Raw genomic sequence first — 19,408 nt, forward strand, 5'->3', positions numbered from 1 at the left:
TGTTGTACCTTGAGCTTTCTTTATTCAATAACACATGTTGTGTAATATAGCTTGATTAACTGTATTGATTAATTGATTGTATGTTATAAAACATGACAGCACAATATCACCGATTAACACTGAAATTCAAATGAAATAATAAACAAAAAACAAAATCTGGAAGAGTAAGGGCCAATGATTTATATTATAAGTGGCATAATGAATAATTTAGATAAGTGGTTAGCTTTTATAATAGGACCTAAGCAAATAAGCACACCATCGTTTTTTCCTTTAAACCTATGTTTTTTTTTGCTTTAATTTTTTTGCGCAATTACATCTGCTACATGTATTTACAAAAAAAGCCTTCTTCTAACGTCTTTTAACGAAGGACACCTCATAGTTCCGCAAGTTGTGCTTTCTTCATCTTAATGTCTATTGTCTGAATATGAAAGATATGCCCACTAAATCTCTTGAGGCTAGTCTTTCCTTTGTTTCACTGATTACTTATATATATTTAAAATATTGTCTTGAGTATAGACATGCTTATAAATGGTATTGTCGTTATCACTTATTTAATAGTGATGAACACCTACAGATTGCCAATTGCTTTTGAAACCAATCTACTTAATTTGACATCTAAATATGTCCAGGTAAGATGCGACACCGTTTATTTCACGAAACGGATTATCGTCCTGAGCCCTGCGGGGCACTTCCTCTAGCCTTTAACTATAAAAGCTGTTAATATGCTGATGCATACGTGCTTTGTTGGGTACATTGTACATGTCCCGTATAACCTGGCATGATATACCTATTCTTCTATCCCTGTATTTTGTATACTTTTCATTACAGTCTTCATGATCACCATAACAGATATGAGATCGGCAATCCAAAAATCTTAATCTTGAAAAAAATTTAACTATTATACAACAAATACGCCGCGGAAAATTACTGTTGCTTTTGTCTTGCGCATTTACCCGGGCAAACTGGTTTTTTTTTCATAAAGCTATGTAATAATGCTTCTTCTTTATGAAGTATTCTATTTATCATGTTTTCAGCATATTAATAATGTTCATTCATATTGTATTCTTATTACAGTAATCTGCTATCAATTCTATGCATCAAGCCTGGTACCACGATTGTGGTACTACCAAAGGGACGAGCATGGGTGGCAATTTCATATTGGTCTACCTTTCAAATTCGACTGAGGCGTTAACGTAATTAGCATGCAATTTATACCGACATAGGTTTGAATATGTTCTATTATAACGTCAAAACAACACAAAAATATTTAAAACTACAGAACCAAGAGTTCATCGATGTTGTTTCGTTACTATCGTAGTGAAGTTCGCTGCATTGCATTTGAGGAACTTCACTGTTAATCGTTGCTATATGCTGTGGCGAAGACAGCGATTTGAATTTCAATATACTCGTTCGACTAAGAGTGCTTTCTTACGGTGGCACTTTTTGCTTTCTTCCGCTACCGGCCGTCCTCTGTAGTGACAGCGACTTGCCTACGCATTGCTGAATTCGCGATGTACGGCGCTATGTGGGCAGCAGCAGGCTTAGTTGTTCATCGTCCTTGCAAGGACGCTGTAGACATCCTGTAGGACATTATACTACAAAGGCATATAGTCTTCCAGTTGGATAACCATTTCCAGTAAAGACCTGTGCTGGTATATTGATGTTTTTATTTCGTGGAAAAACATCTCTTAAATAGCTGTCCGAGGCAGGCGAAGATTACGAAAGAAATGTTCTCAAAGTACCCGCGATTGGGGTCCGGCACATCACACATTCTGTTACACTGGCTGCACACGAGGGGCAAGTGGCCAGATGACCACATGGAAGAAATACCACACCCCGTTCCTGAACCATACATACACGGCATAGCACGTTCTCAGGAATTTCGGCCGGATTACGTTGCTCTGCGAAAAAGAAACAACAAGAATAGGCGAATCGTTTGTAAGCGTTCAAATAGCTTATTAAATTAATCTGCGCAAACGGGTGAAAATAAAAATTCATGTAGCATTAGATTAGCAAAATATTTCATAATTAAGCTATGCACAAATGTATATCATAGCAATGATAAATCCGAAGATACGTGTGACTGGTGAGGTGACTGGTGAGAACAGTATATTTCATGCGTTGAACAATCGGATAGGGTACATGCAGCAGTTTTTTGACAAACCAAATCATAATGCATCACGATTCATTATTTTTTAAGTTGTTGCTTTTGTCTCGCTCGGAAAAGTAAAACTGTTATTCTGGTACAATATGAATTTTATTCTATTGTACGCCAATTCTGAATCAACCTCATCGGGTTTAGCTGCATTGAATTCCCGACAAATATCCGGTATCCACCTACCTTTTTCATTGGCAGGCGCAGTCTTCTTGTTGCCGAAGCTGAGCACCTGTCCGAGTACGTGTGTAATTTCGTCAAGATCACGGAAACCGCGCTCGTTGTCAAGCATATATTTTTTTACGGTCATTCGAATCACTTGTTTCGGTACACCTTTCTCGAGGTAGAACTTGACGACGGGCGACTGCATTATTTCTTCAAGCTCAGTTCTCAAATGAAGCGGAAGATTTGAGTCACTGCCTGTTCCTCCCGGTTCTACTTCACTAAAAGCCTGAAGTTCTGCCTGGGCTACCGCGCCATTAACTAGTTTTTCGTGACGTTGTTGGCACTCAGCGATGAATGCTCCGCCCTTGCTTAGCTGAACGAATTGACATTCAGGGAACCAGCGGGCATGCTCTACCCAGGGGTCGTCACCTGTCTCCCAATTACACAGACCGCCGTCGCAATGGAAGCATTTCGTGTAATCGTGCATGCCAAGGAAGAAGAAGCCGGCTTCAACAAGATCTTCGGGCGAAACGTTCACTGTTTGAGGCCAGTTGTTCTCAGTAAATGTCGCCATACGACTGCCTTGTGAAACCATATGCGGTTGTTTTGGCCCTACGTGTCGAATTACGCCCTTCAGGAGGGCAATGTCACTGCACAAGTTTTGATTGGCAGGTGCACCCGAGAACGAGTACATGTTGCGATGCCCAACCTCGTCTTCACCACGACAGGCGTACGCTGGCGGGTTGAGTATAAACGGACAGCAAGAGAAATTACGAGCATGCTCCTCGAATGGCACGTCTGTTGCTTGCCACTGTTCGATAACGCCCTTGCACCAAGCACATCGAACCTTGTCGCCTTCATTGAGATAATAGAATCCGGCGTTTACCAGCCTCTGTGGGTCAACGTCCCGTTTGGGCCAGCGCTCAAATGTCAACAGACGCTGCTCGGGCAGTTTCATCCTTTCGTCAAGGGGCACGATCGTCGAGCTTTGTTTCAGAACAAACGGACATTGAGGACTTCGGTCGCGGTGTTTTGTGAACGCGACGTCATTAAAGGCCCAATCAGACACTTCAAGCTTACAAACTGGACAAGCTGTTTCGAGTCCATTGCCGAGGTAGTAGAAGCCCGCGCGGGCTACCTTTTCTTTCGAAATAGGAGCCGTTGACGGCCACGACCCAAATGACCTAAGCCGATCCTGAAACCAACGAAAGAAAAAAGGAAAAAAACGGATTTAAAAATCCAACCAACTACGAACGATATTCGAAACATGACGCCAATAATGGTAGTGAAATGCTGTTATTTAAGTAAGGCTGATATATACTAAAAACAAACTTTAGGCAGTGCCTTCCCATTTGGAACTGGATATAGTGACGAGGTTTGAGATCAATCGTAAATGCGAACGTGTATAGTTCTTATGTAATGTTATTATGTAATGTCTACTCATTAACTATACAAAATATCGCCTATTACCTAACAAAGTACGTAAATATCCCGAAATGCTGTAGTCGTATGGTATACTGGTGCTTTTATAGAACACCTCTACCCATTTACCAAGGTGTATAATTTCGATCGATCAGGTATCCACAGTCATGCAATGGAGACTTGCAAACAAGAAGAACAATCTCAGTAATCGCTAAATAAACACCTATTATAAAGAGACGCGCCTAATAAGATTCAAGTGTCGAAATTTTATACAACAAAATGTGTGAACTTTTGAAGTTATTTAACCTATGAACGAAACCACAGCCTTAAAACGTAGCAAACCAAATCCCTGGCTCGTAGTCCAGCAGGAGTAGCTTACATAATATCGTGGCTTGGCATCCGTGTGACTTGTGGTTCTGTAAAATATCCTCACTTGCTTCTGTTGGTCATTCTATTATTCTATCGCTGCAGTTGATATTAGCTCGACTAACACAGAGCAATGAACGGCCGCCATTACTAACATCGAGTAATAATTTCACCCTTTTATTCTCGTGGGTAGACATATCCTCCTTCACTTAATGGTAATCAAGCTCTGCGTGCCGGGGCAGTCTGGTTTGGGTAGTAATCGTACATCTTATGAAGGTGTGCGTCGCCATGGAAACCATAACGATCAAGCAGACGACCGCCACTAGTCCAAACTTTCAAGGAATAGCAGAAATGGTTACTACACATGAAAACAATTAGGCTTATAGCTATAAAGAGATGGTTACCATGCCGTTTTGTAGGTGCTGCGAAGTAACTCCAGACAAATATCTACTCAAACAAAGAAAATGTTTGCTACACCCGCTTCTCCAATATATCCGTTGGGCGTCTCTTTACCGTCCATTCGGCACGAAACAAAGGGTGTCTAACAACCGACTTCATTTCTACCCAACCTCTTACTCCAACTTCAATACTAACCAACCTACGTGTTCTAGGCGTAGAAAAAAATTGGTTGTCCTTGAATCATCATGGGAACAAAATCCACCTTGGTTAGACTCTATGTAGCGTCCCGTAATGGTGCAGTGGTAATATGCCTGCCTGTTAAACTTATGGACGCATCAGGTGGCATAGGTTTGAAACCACACTTTGTTCCGTGCTAGCAGTCAGCCGTCTGAAGCGATATTTGAACGGCAGTATCAGACGTGACACCCGAAAAACCTAGACCTCCCCGGTCCTTTGATTTTATAGCGAAGAGTTGACACCGAGGACATATGTAGGCAAAGAGGAGGATACGAATGCAAAAAAGTTGCGTGCCGCTAATGTTCTTAATGAAATACTAGGTACTCATGGATACTGCGCTGTTCCTGCCAAGTCGGTCTCATTATTTCAAACTGCATTTTCCCGACGACAAGACAGGCATGTAAACTAATAGGTTTCTAGAGACGACGTTGAGCCGTCGATTTACCTATAGCAATTCGAAGCTGTTAATGTTTTTTCGCAAAATTCGGTAACATTACTTCCGCATAAAATGAGCCACTCTTTATCCGTAATAGTAGCAATGAAACGCATAGTTATAAGCTGTTACCAGAGAACACAGCCAATTTATAACATCAACCCTTATGTTTGCCGGGTATAGTCAGCACGACTAATTTACTGCACTAATCTTCCTAGGTTTGGTTCACACATTTACATACCTTTTAATATCTTAGAAATTGAATATACCTGGTTCGCATAGCTCAAGTGACTGTCGTTGCTGAAACAACTTCTTGATTTCTAATTTTATAATTCTAAGAGTGTTATTTGCACAGCAAGTTCATAACCTTGTTCTCAAGAGTACACACTGTGGTCAGAGCCTTCGGTTTTATCGGTACAATCCAATTAGAGGTGTTGAATCGAAGTGACCTCACCGTACTTGCAATGTCGTCTATTGGTATGAGATATGGATTTTTACATGGTACGTCTTTAGCAAAATGCTCGACCTCGAAACCACGAAAAGGTTATCAACAAATGTAGAACTACATACACTTCCCGCTAACATTCAATCAATTCTGTTGGTCTCTACAGAACTATACAAATGAAACAGTTTGAAAAAAATCGAGAGTTATAGGGCTAGTCGTTTAACGGCCAAAAGAGGAAAAATCATTTTGGAGCTTTTCCGATGAGACATTTACTAATTGTGAACCGCACACAGTCACGGTCGACAGGCCGAATGACGCAGGCTGACCATAAAATCTAACGACGAGCACGGTGAAAAACCACGGAAAATGTTCAACTGTCTGAAAGAACAGACACCTTTTAATGCATATTACCCTTTGTTTTTTGCTTGTTTTTCCTGTGAACATGAAATATATACTAATGTGTAAATTCCGGCAGAATTCAAGACATCGGTGAACTTAATAAACAGGTATGTATACCTATAACCGCCTAACATTAATGAATATTCATATAATAGCAATCTGTAACCGATAATTTTAATCGTTATCTTGTTCTATTTAAAGAGGCTAGAGTTGAGTGTCTAGAAAAATATATTCGATCGCACGTGCATATGCAAATAGGAAAACGAAACTTGTTTGGATAGCGAAAGCGTAAGCATTTAATTCCACACGAGTCGCAATCCGTTACATCATAGGCCTAACGGAATATACTGGCCAGTCACAAGTAACTTTCCACATGGTCAACATTACTTGTGGCCTGCGGCCTGACTGAAATTTATTTACAAAATGACGCGCATTAAAAGTGCCCACCAAGTTAAGTATTGTAACTGATGTAAAGACCCCAGCCATCATCCAGATATAAAAGACGGAATATATTCAATGGCTCGCTTTTTTCCGCCTTCCATTGCTATATGGAACTGTTCAGGCAGCATTAATGATATAATCAAATACAGAAATAGATTGAGACAGACAGGTAGCACCGTGAGTAGTGCTAATGGCAAAGACAAAAGCATACAACGAGGTTGTTCTCTGGACGGTTCACTGGTACCGTCCTTGCCTACTAACTTCAGGAACTTGAGATGGTTTAAGTGTTCGAAACAGGCCACGAAACATTTTATCGGTCATTTAATAGCCGACGTATGTTACAGTATTATCTCAATTCGCGTAAACAGCAGCTCTACGGGTATTGTGAATAGACCGATTCGCGTGTTCTCACAGCCTATACTATATAAATGACATCTAAATTGCTATGTAATTGTGCTTGCTTGTCAATCCTGTGCAGTTATGTACAAACAGCGTATGGCTAAGGGCTTTTTACATGTAAGACAACAATAATATATCGTTATTTATCATGAACATAACGTAAATGCAAAACTAATACCCTTATTATTACCTTGCTTACAATCTACGCGATAGCTCGCAGGACTATGTATTCGACTGATAAAAAAAAAGCCAGGGCCGCTTGGTTGAGCTCTGCCGTCGATACATACTGCACAATAGATTCCATCACATAAGTCCATTCCAAAATATCATCGCGCCGCCAACAGATCGACCATACGCCGCTCATATCGTTTACCTTTCATTTGTAATCAAAGCTATATTTGCAAACAGCAGAGACAATGTTTCCCAATGCTCAACGTTATCACAGTGTATTTACAACATAAAAGTCTCTGCCCCGTCTCCGTTCTAAAAATTGTTGAATTAAAATTGATCGAACCTTGATGTTAATTGATGGGCCAAGCGTATACACGTTGCATATTTAGAATGACTTTGTCACATCAAGGAACTTGCGGTATGTCAGCGAACCTTAAACAATTTTCAAAGGTAAGTATAATTACAGTAGCTAGTTAAAAGGTTAAATAAATATTTCATATTTTACTTATATTTCGGATGTTAGACATTGCTTCAGAAGACAGTTATAGAGTTGATGGACGCTTGATGGAAAGAGTCGCCCAGAAAGTTGAGTGTAGTACGTTTCACTCCACTTGCCGCTCCGTCAAAAACTTCTAAGCTGTATTCGCATCTAGTCCCTTTTGGATTTCCCTAGAGATGGCTATACGCTTAAAAGTATCATTCATGACTCACGAACCGATGTTCAACCGATTACGGTTTAGTGCCAATGAAGTTGTAAAATTCGCAGGGGGTTGAATTTTTGCAGCGCCCTTATGCCTCAGGCAGCTTTTTGTCTCGAAATTCCAATTTAAATATTATTAAAATGCTGTACACAACTGCACTTACTATAACTGTAGTTATGTAGAGCATCTTAGAGCGAAAGCTAACCGATATCGCGTTGGAATACTGCAAATTCCTGAACATAATACTTTTCTCTTATTCCAGCGCATTTTAGCCATTTCTACGCACAAAACTTACTGTAAGTTTTGTGCGCAGAAACACAGTTTTTTGCTCTTTCACTAACTTAAAAATAAAACCTAATCACCTTGAATCATATCGGATGCGCAAAATGTATCGGACGAGTCTATTTACGTTCTACAATGACCAAGCCAAACGTCTGATCTTCGTTCAACATTCTGATTGCGTTGCTCATTCATCTCACGTAGATATTCACCGGCGATACGACTGTGCAACAAACTGTTTTGCGTAGATAACATTGCCATTCAGCTGTACTCTTTTAGACGGGACTAGAATATACGCGAACTGGGTATCCGAGTTCGATCGGACCTGTGTGAATGACACTCCAACTCTTACGAAACGCGGTGACGCCAACGTTCAGGGGCAAAGCTAATCATAAAGAAAATAAACAGAATATTCTAGCGCCAAACGGAAAACTTAATGAAAAAGTCTACTCACTGCTAGCGCTTCCAGAGTTTATTATACAGAACATAAACTCGAACCAGCTTGTTTTTTTAAAAAAAAAACCAATTGTTTATTTAAAATTTAATTTGCTTACCAAAATATCGTATCTTTACTATCATTGAGTAATTTGTTTGATAAGTAAAAAGGCATTTGGGGTAACTTTATATTTGGACGTTTTTTTTTTCAGTCTCGAGCGTCACTGTAATAAAAAGATAATAGAAAGGTATTTTTTTATCTGGTTTAGATTTCTTATAGAATCTCATCCACGCTTGTGAGACCTGCCTATGTGATATCTTTCAGATAAATATGTGGACTCGTGATTTCATAATCGACCCTCGTATGTTGATTTTTTTACGTCTAAATTCTTCTACAATATTTTCCTTGCTCAGAAATTCTGCAGTAATAATATCTTGAAACTCGTGTGTATCACTGATCGAATTTTTCAACTACATTCCGCTTCAATCCCGTTGAGACCGAGTGTTCACTCGATTACAAAAATTGTAGATCATTTGTTTTCGTAACTTTTCAGCGCAGTGTTCAATAAAGTCAACCACCAGTCCTTGTACAGACTTCCGACTCCATTTCACAGTAAGTCTTTGGCTGGTAATTAAAAGCACAGCAGTCCGCTAGTATGAGGAAGTCATCCCCTGGTTTGACTTACGCAAACTAACGTCCTGCGTCTTGTCCCTGCGTCAATAGCGCCAGCAGTTTACTGGCCAATACTTTGGTTTTAGTCATACCGAAGATGCTCCTGAGGACTTCCTTACAGAACGGTAAGCTGATCTATAGCAGACGCACAGCAACAACTTACGTGTATGCAACCGATGGCAGGCATTTGAGCCGTTCGTAAGCCCTTCCAGACTAAGCGGCTGCTGGCTAAGGCGGTTGTCGGTGCAATGATGACGCTACGCCAGTAGAAAAAATACTAATGAGACGTCTAGTGGTTGCCAACGCAACTTCGGGGCCACCAAAAGCCAACAGAAGTAATAGCAGACGACAGAAGCGTTTGCAGGGACCGCACGAACGACTATCTAGCCATATAATTATGTGTGTATTAACAGTCGAGAACTTGCAGAATCCTAATGAAGCGCTCCCCCTTGAAGCTTTAACAATGATATAGTAGTGTAACAATCGTATGAAGTCTTTTAACCTAAGCCTAAGCTCAAATTACTGGCGTGACACATCAACAACTGCATGTTACTAATTCTTACTTGCCTTCATGTTGGTATTATTATTCACTAGAGTCTGTATTGTGCTATATTAGGGAAAAGTTTCACATGTTAAGAGTTCGAAATAAATACCGTGTACTGTAGTGGCTTGTGGCAATAAACTAAAGATAACAAAGTGAGTTGCAGCGCATCGTTACTAGGGGCGTTGAGTTATCATTAAACAGGCCTGACTCAGTTACCATCTGAGTAGGTACTTTGTTGGTTGAACTGTTGCTAACAGTCAGCAGGCTAGTTATGCATGTTTCTCAAAATGAGCCTCAAATCTAGTAATGCCTAAACTGGGCTAGGGTGTGTTGAAGTACGGTAATGGCACGACAACAACGTTACACCAGCCACTAGACTCGAAGAAGTGAGCTCTGATTTTCGGACACACGTACGAGGCAATATACACAGAGCTCTGATGGCTATACCAGTTGTAATGAAAAGCGATCTCCTTTTATACAAATGAATCAAGTAATTATTAAATAATCTTCTGTATGGATAAGCTAAATATATATGAGGAACAAGAATTAATTTTGGCACGTTTTATCCCCATGGTAGACAGATTTTGGCTTTTCATTAAACCAAGCACCTTGCTTTCTTGTTCAAGAAAATAAGTTCGAAGATGGAACGCATCCCATATCACAACCTCACCTGTATTATACATAATTTAACATAAATGACTCATTGAAAATACGATGAAGTGCGTACTTGAACCAAGATATAAATAAGAAGTCAAGTAGAAATAGCTGCGCGTTTAGAAAAGTAATTTTCCACTTGCAAAAACTGAAATATACCTCATCTTTCCCTTTTTGTGCGTAACGTTATTCGAGATACTATTACGTCCAAGTCTATTTCCAATTCCAAGACGTCTAACTGTTTAAAAAGTAATGCTAAGTGATATCAAACGCTCTTAAAACCCTTTAGCTGGTTAGTACTATTTTACTGGAACTGTGTCTTACATATTTGCACAGTCGTGTCGCTGCCGAGTTAAGATTTGCCACCCGTGTTAGTCGTCGGCCGCCATACTATACACATAGAACACGCTATCAACATTTGCCGATATGTAGCTGTTATCTCTATATTCATTGCAAGAGACAGTCAAATACGCTGATAAACGCTATACGGATGCAACTATCGTAGCTAACTCATTCCTTGATTAGCTAGGTGCAGCTGATCTTTTGATCAGTTTACCGATACTTATAATAATGGTAATAATAAACACTCACAATATTTCGAACGAAAGAGGATTAAACAGTTATTTCAATACCTATCATATATACCTACCAAGCTCTAATTGCAAATCATAGGCTCCATGTCTTTAAAGGAAAGAAGTAGTACCGTACTTGCCTATTAAAATTAAATAAACATGAGCTAATCTGATTTCAACATGGGGCATGGACACGCTCCATTTCGTCCTATCTCGGGTATCCAGCTGTCTGAAGCAATGTACCACGGCAGAGTCGCACTCAGAGATTCAGGGTCTTTAAGAATCTACAAAGCCTTCATAGGCTAAATAAGAACTGGCAGTGTCTGTTACCATAACTGTTTTCGCTGAAAAATTTAAGAAAAACCGAAGTGCTTTCGGAAAACGCGGCTACATTCCCGTTGCTGTCTGCGTGATTACGTAAAGGTAATGTGTTTGCCTACTAAACTTAAACGTTACGATAAGAATCCCATATTTTCAGACTGAATTGGGTTTTTCAGGGAAAAAAATTGTTCGCGTTCCCTTGAGACGGGACTCGAATATGCGTGCATTCAACACTGGTCTTACCAAACGCAATATGTAGCGAATAGTCTTAACGTAATGCTATTTAGGGTTAAGGGAGCAAATATGTACCTGACTCTATTCCGATTATACGGTGCGTAATTCTATAATAGTAGCTAAAAGGTTTAATAAAGAGGGTCGTACACTTACGCTTTCCAATTCAAAGTTGGGTTTTCGACCGCTACTGACTCCGCCCTTCACTAGAGTTGTAGACGGCTGTGGTTGCCGTATCGTCGATCGCGTCGAAGTAGAGGATTTCATGGTTTGTTTCTTAGAAGGTCCTGTCGTATTGTTTAGGGCACCGACTGCTGCCATAGGGGCCAAACTGGGCAGCGACGACGAGGTTGCTATCATTGAAGGCGAGACCTGTTTTGGAGACTGATTTATCGTGGTCGTGGGTAGGTCAAGGGGTCGAGTTGGACTCTGATTGACAACTGTTCCAGGAGCCATTATTTTATTGGTCAGTGCTTGCGCAGTATGACTACCGACGGATATTCTAGTCTTCTCGATTTAAGAATTTTTAAGGAGCGTTCCTCGCTAATGATTTTGTCGATCAATAGTCTTTTACATGTACGTCCGATTTGTTGATCCACTCCAGAGTTTTCGCTCGTTGAACCGTTTCTATAGGGAAAATGGGCCTCAATAGCAAATCTCTACAGAGCGGACGCACAAGTTGTCTCATATAAAGATACAGGTCGAATATAACATCAGCAGTTGAGCTCTTGACCTTGTGTGTCCTCCTTCGTTTGACAGGCGCTGGATGTAAAGATGCCGACTCAAAGGGCGGCAATAAAACAATACAATCTGCTCAAAAAAGAGAAATATTTCATAGACTTCAGTCTACTTCAGATGGATAGCGATCGACTCACACAGTCGTACAACAAATGGCGAAAGAGCCAATATGAAGCCCTGATGACGACAATCTACGTACCGTAACCAACAATGAAATAGGTAATTGACGCTCGGTTTGCACGTGAATGCTTACAAGCAGCGAATTCAATGCGAATACGTTAAAGGGATTGACTGACTTGTATGAGATACGCAGCACAACATAGGATAGGAGACACACTAAGTTGAACTATCAACTGCTGAAACAGCGCGAGGGTATCCAAAAGACGGACTGTAGCTAATGAAAACAAGGGTTCCTCTCTCAATCGATCTCCAATAGGCTTCACTGTATCATACGGCCTACAATAATAATACAAATGTACCATACGAAATGAACAGAGTCGCTTGTAAAGATACCAGCTGACTATTTGATCGTACGGTGTTGATTCCTAATGTTAGGCAAAACTTGTTTTCTTCTTCTGTCACTCACTATTTTCCTAGTAAATGAAATATATGGCCGCTGTACAACGACGGTATCTATGAATGCAAGCACAGCTCAATGGTTGCTTGGCTATCCAGCACCGACGGCTGCAGATTCAGACAGAGGTTAGCTGTGCCTCTCCTTTCGAAGATGGCGGCGGTAACCAACGCATACACAAGCCAGTTCAGCAAACAGGGAAGCCTTAGTGAATCAAGCGACATTCATTTCTCATCCAAGCGACTACCACTACATGTTATTTATGGCCGTAGTAACGCGTTGTCGGTCGTTGCTGGTTGGGGGCCGATGTCGCTACCAAAGCGGCCGCAAAAAGATTCCGCTGTTCTCTCACCCCACAGGTTGAAGCCTGGAGAGAACGAAAGTAGTGCCAGACAAGACGGTACCACAAACGAACCACAAGCGAACCATCAAGGGTACAACGGATACCCACCAACGCTTGCTCTACCGCTGTATCGAATAAGCGACGTCGGCTGACTGGTTCGTTGGGATGAGAGGGCTCGTGAGAGAGGGGAACCGATAGCTTTAGTGTACTGACGGAGTTTAGAAGGACACGAGCATGACATCATTGGATGCGAGGCGAGAGCGTGCTGAATCAGAGCAGTAACAAAAGAATAAAGGGAAAAATTATATTTCAGGTCACAGACAAGCCCACAGAGACACACACAAACATTGAATAGTAGGAGTCAGCAAGCCATCAAATGGGTCTAGAATGTGTTGTAGTATCACAAAAATCAACTAACTGCGCACTAGCAGAGACAGATATATAAGTAAGGAGGGAAGTTTAAATTATTTGAAAGACGGGCTGTGATGACCGCCGCATAATCAATGCAGGTCGCACGCTTCTGAACTCACGATAAAGGCCCAACAATGGAACCTAAATGACTTCAGCAACATACCGGTAATGTATATAAACGTTATAAATAAGTATTTTTGACCGTAACAGCTGTACAATTTGTCAGGTTATTTAGATTTTTTCTTAAGGTAGCCATTGAGTTTGCCGTTGTCAGTCTCATTATATCATACCATGTCTGTGATCTGATTTTTTCTTTATCTCGAAGAACTGAGTCTCACTCCAAGGATCGAACTTGGAATTATATTAAATGCATACATGATACTTTCACGACATTACAGCCCTGTGTTGTATACACAATACACCCTGCTGTTATAACATTAAAATAACAGCATATTTCAATTACAGACAATACACCCGTTTTTACATGTCCTATCTGCTGTCCATGGATGATAATAATCAAGATGAAAAATTAGCCGAGTTATTATGTCCTCTTTAAAAATCGAAGAGGCTCAATAATTTAATATGCGTTCGTAAAATAAATAAATTCAAACATAAAATGACGAAATTTCACATTCACCTGTACCATAAATACAATACATACGGATTGCGGTTGCATTTGTGCCTGAATCTAGCAAATGTACCTCGGAAGGCTAAAACAGAAACAAGAAGTTCCTATTTTGATAGGCGACGCACATAAGTATCTAAAAACATGCTCGAACGAGAGACGAAGCTATCAAGTGACATAAGCACATTGTAGGTAAGAGGATAGGCCAGTCAATTGCGCTACTTTCTTTCAACGTCGCGCCATCCAACAGAGGAACTTACTGGACTCGTTATATAGACGCTGTTCGGATAAATTGCAAATTTTTCGTGAGCAAAGCAGTGCTATTGGGCGGGAAAATGCGATTGACGTTAGTTTACTGTTAGAACTAAGTTACCGGGAGCTAGCCTGACAGGCACCTTTGCTGAGACTCTATCGTCAGTGAGCAGTAGTGAACGCAGAAGTAAACGTAAGGTCAGAGATAATTCAGTTGACAGAGAGGTCCGGGAGCCGTATTTGTGAGGTACTCGTCTCGATTGTGTTTCGGTGATTTAGAACTGGATTAAATTTGGCTGGGCTATGGAAAGAGTTCATCTCGTTAGGGGCCAATAAAACTATCTGAAACGCTAAACGTGCTTCCGGACGAGATACTCAACTGACTATATTAGGGGCCTCTGAACACAGTGCTTTGTGATCCTCCTAATATTTTCCATCTATTTACAGCTCTGTCTTGATTTCTCGTTCTAGATTTCTGCTTCCCTATTCACGGTTACTAATCCATAATGTAATACAAAGGTTCGTAAAATCATAGGTGATGTTGGCGATGATGATCACCATCAATTTGTCAGTCATGCAACCCTTTCACTTAAAGCCTAAAGCTTAAAGAAGCCACAGAAATTAGGGGTTAAAAGACACACTATACTGATATTGCGCTATCTGTCAGCTGTTTGGTCAAAGATTACAGTTTCTATATAAACAACAATCGTAATAAACCGTAACATCGATTGACAGTAACTGAACGTTGTCCAGACCGATCGGTTCACGCCGGTCTGACCATGTTTGGCAGTCATTTTCAGGCAAGCTCCAGAAGTCTGCGAGTTCCATCCCAAAGACGCGACGGTTCCACAGGCTGTACTTCAATACTTGTAAGCTGGCTCTTGAAACATGTTGAAGCTCAACGTGCGTCTCTAGCAGTACGCTCTTTGGTAAATCTATTGCCAGCTATTTCAATGAAACTAGTTCAACGATTAGAAAACGCATAACTTCGAATAACGGTGTCACCAACCAGAACATCCTATCATCACTTTACTGGCATAATTACCTATCGATATTGTCGTCATGGATACGAATCTGTCGAACTCGTCCATGGACTAACAAGGTTGGAATCAGCTGAGTTCGCAGTTTGAAACAGAATTTCATGATTATATTTTCTTTTAATCGATATCTATAGGTTTGCTGGCTGTTTGTCATCATGAACAAGGAAACGTGTGATTCCCTGTATTGCACATGGACGACGCCTTCGCATATGGCACAGATTATGGTTTAATTTACCTCTTACGAATAGCAAAAGGGTTATGTACAGTTTTTGCAATTCTGTCACGCTAAAATCCTTAGTCGCTTCGACGTTACAGTCTACTATGGAGTGCAATACAAATCCATAGGTTCTATCGGCACAGAGAAAATGATGAAATACAATCGTGTCTCTTAGAACGTTAGCGTAAATTAAGTTATATGTTAAAATAATACATTGAATACCTCGTGTGAACACGAAGCACGGTGAGATGTAGTGACGAGACGCAGTGAATACTGTGTCCCGTCTTTGCATACATAACGATTGATGCAACATGAAGATTTGTTGCTCTATCGCCGGGTTGAGTAGCTTGTCTGAAAACAAGCTTATGTTAATCAGCGTACCATTACATATAGATATGCAAAGGTTCTTTACTAAGAAAAAGAATGAATTGACGTTTTCGAATATGATAACACAATAGGTCTTAGATAACAGGGTATCTTCTCTACTCCTACGGAATCCTCGTCAGTTTCAATTATTTATTTCTAGTGGAAAATTTTCTATTTTAGAGAAAAATAATTTTCCTTTTTTTATAAGGTTATTATTTGGTTTATTATTATAAGTATTACATTTAACTATACATTTTCCAACTGTAAATTATTTCACTTCTTTGTCTCACTTGACTAAATTAGAACAACAATCATATTTATTATTAAGAGGATAAGGATTCAATTCGAAGTGGGGCAGGGTGTTAAATTCAAAATTACATGATCCGTGGTCGCATTTCATTGACTGACTGATGATTGATAGGGCTCTAACGTTAGCTCATCCCTTTGGCAAACCATGTTGATCATTCTATTGTGTTACAAATTAGTAGACTCAATGGGACGGGTAAACTATTTCTCTAAAAGGGCGATATTATCAGGGGGATTATTGATGTTAAGTGTTTAGCCTTTGGAGATAGCCTTGTTAACTGAATCATTGAAATGCATTTTTTCATAAAAATAAACATATTTTACATAGCTGATAGCATGAAGATCGGTTCTCTTTATCTACTAATACAACTACCGGAAACGATGAGATTCCAGTAGGTTTCCATGATAGTTTATTGGCCAGTTATTTACCCGCTAACTTTAGTTACTTCTGAGTAAATGTGGGTTCAAGAAAGTTTAGGCGTAGGCACATTTTGCCTCAAAGGAGTCGGCCGTCTAGAGCAATAATTAACTAAAAAAGGAAGTGTTCTGTTTTGATATCGTGCAACGTGAATGTTGAGAAAGATTATTATTTTTGCAACTATATGATGGTAATTACCGTGCTACAGGGCGTACTAGGAACGCGATCCTCGGAGTTGGCGTAAGACAACTATTTTCACGTGCTATGAAGCCTTAGGTATAAAAGTATGGATGAGAACGCCGAAAACTCGATCGAATAATATTCGAAAACAAAGCAAAATTAGCTATTTATAGCCAGATAATTAAACGGGACTCTGAAAAGCCCAAATAAGATCGACAATGACCAGAACATATATCTTATGAGTAGTTTCTTTTCATTGGACCAAAAAAATCTATCAGGCTCAATAACAAAAATGTATGTATTTCAAAATCAAATCATCAGCTACTTATGCAGTATGTCGACGGTAGTTTACTGCCGCCATCCATAATTCATCTGCACGTTATTCAAGATTAACGGGTCTACTCATTGGCTTAGAAAGGAAAAGTTTATAGAGAAATATGGCACTTGCCTTCTTTGATCAAGCAAGTACCATATACCAAGCAAGTAGTACCATATAGCTAGTCGCTCTTTTCCCCTAAAGGTAATTCAACGTACACAGAATTTGAAGCGCATGGCAATATGGCGAATATAGCACACCAAACCGACGATCCCAGTTGTGTCTGATACTTCATTTATTAGATTTTTGTTGAAAAATTTATTTACTTTTCTAAGAAATTTATATAAGAAAAAACACTACCTACGAGCACTGTATGGGATAAAAATTCTGCGAAAACTTTATGATTCTTAGCTTTGGTCGAGAAATTCCAGAAACGTTGCAACTGCCCGCTTTTTAATATCAATTTCGTTGTAGTTTGTAGTCAAGTTTTTTAACATCTATTATAATTAAGTCGACTAAATGATTCCATAGAGGATTAATTGATTCTATAAGCTATGCTATGTGATCTATGTGACTTTACAGGCTCTTACTCCGGTCTCCAAGTTTAGACATTTTCTGTTTAGAGCTTTTTCTGTCTAAGGCTGTATCTAGCCAAAAACAGGTACTTCAACAAGACCTTTTCTCATGCGTCGCTTTTAACGGTCGCGTTTACTTAATAGAACTACCATACACCGTTTTTAATTGAGATTGAATCTACTCGATCAACAAGTAACTTTGTGACATTGTTAGGTATAAACTAGATAAAGTGTAGTAATAACAGACCAAAAAGTTCCGAGCGGCGTAAAAGGGCTCAGAAGGTCTGAAAGAGACTAATTGCTCTAGCTTATTAGAGTACGCAATCTGCAATTTCTGCAAGTACGTCTGCAACACTGCAATTTCTATAGGAAAAAGAAGCGAACAAAAAGCAGGTGTATCACGAGTGGGTTCGCGAACCATTTTGGTGAAGTCCTTAAATCTCTTGCTTGAAGCCATTACACAATGGCCAGCGTTCGCTAAGCTGCGCAAACGACGAAGTGTTTTTCCGCCACGGTCAGTATATTGTTTCGTTATAGGAAAATTTGGCGGTCTTTAAGTGCTGAAAATAACTATGAGTAGATAGGTAGATGCCGAAATTTCGTTCGAATTTGAATGGATCGCTGTGTATAATGGTGAGAGATGCATGAGTTGCTTCCTACACCAATATGTAATGGGTGTATTCAATCGGCTCAGATTAGCTACCGATACACTTGTAGACTGTTAACACTGTCAACTAGTCGATTCGGATCGAAGTTAGCCCACAGGAAATTATTCTCTTAACATTCATTTTAAAGCAGCTCTCGTTTTTTTCGTTACTGAATGAATTGTTTCTGAAGCCCTATTCCTAATGTTCGAGTGTCCAGCTGGCTAATTGTAGGGTCATTTCTAAGAAGCCATTTGCTGATCAAATACCTAGCAGCAAGGGTTCTGAAGGGGTTTAAGGACATATTGGATAAGATCAATAGTCGTTCATCGACACGTTAGAAGAGACTTTAATCTCATGATGACGTCAGATCTCGCTCGCTCCCTCTCTCTCGCTCCCTCTTACAAGAGACGGACGGTCGGAAACTAGAATGGATGTTGTACTCTGCAGCCTGTTTGATTTAGAGTGGTCCTTAACAGCCTCGCATTCAGCTTTCATAGCGTACGTTATGGAACCATGTTTTTTGACGCCCATAGGGAAGTAAGCTGAACGATGCTTGTCGCACTAGGTAAAATGAAGCAATTAAAACAACATTATTACAATGGCATCAGAGCTACCTGAGCGGCCTTACTGGCGTCAACCTGTGCTTTACGAGAGAGGATTTTTAAACAGGACAAAGATTGTGGTTGCTTATAGCAATTTGTTAACTGTATATTTGCTAGCACAGACAATAACTGCCCTGGAATGGAAAATATATTTGCTTATAGTGATGTTTCGATTGGAATTTGGAACTTTTATCGTACCTAGGACGGTATTACGTCCATCGGAATCGTAATCCTGAGGGCGTCGACAGTTGCATGCAAGACAAAAATTTTACGCTCTCTAAGGTGCTCATTACATCATCAGATCGGTATCGTCAAACAGACTAACGGCTAAGTCACGTTTGACACTATGTAAAAGT

General features: G+C 40.0%; 2 protein-coding genes across 3 annotated transcripts in view; one reads left to right on the forward strand and one right to left on the reverse strand.

The window, feature by feature from the left end:
* The window catches only part of LOC111262046 (baculoviral IAP repeat-containing protein 7), a 22,965-nt gene continuing 3,557 nt past the window's right edge, over positions 1 to 19,408 (reverse strand). The window contains exons 1-4 of one of the 2 annotated variants that reach the window (XM_022836017.2): positions 12,767 to 13,044; positions 11,599 to 12,252; positions 2,342 to 3,515; positions 1 to 1,901 (exon numbers count right to left, since the gene is read on the reverse strand). In XM_022836017.2, the coding sequence (XP_022691752.1) occupies positions 1,717 to 1,901; positions 2,342 to 3,515; positions 11,599 to 11,898 (1,659 nt within the window). In that variant the 5' untranslated portion in view covers positions 11,899 to 12,252; positions 12,767 to 13,044 and the 3' untranslated portion in view covers positions 1 to 1,716. Of the gene's footprint in view, positions 1,902 to 2,341; positions 3,516 to 11,598; positions 12,253 to 12,766; positions 13,045 to 19,408 lie in introns of those variants that run through there. The other variant, XM_022836019.2, reaches the window with a different exon arrangement.
* The window catches only part of LOC111262047 (uncharacterized), a 24,678-nt gene continuing 11,485 nt past the window's right edge, over positions 6,216 to 19,408 (forward strand). Inside the window, exon 1 of the mRNA XM_022836021.2 lies at positions 6,216 to 11,313. The gene's annotated coding sequence lies outside the window, so the exon portion shown is untranslated. The remainder of the gene's footprint in view (positions 11,314 to 19,408) is intronic.

Source organism: Varroa jacobsoni, unplaced genomic scaffold, assembly GCF_002532875.2.
Source record: "Varroa jacobsoni isolate VJ856 unplaced genomic scaffold, vjacob_1.0 scaffold_624, whole genome shotgun sequence".
NCBI lineage: Eukaryota > Metazoa > Arthropoda > Arachnida > Mesostigmata > Varroidae > Varroa > Varroa jacobsoni.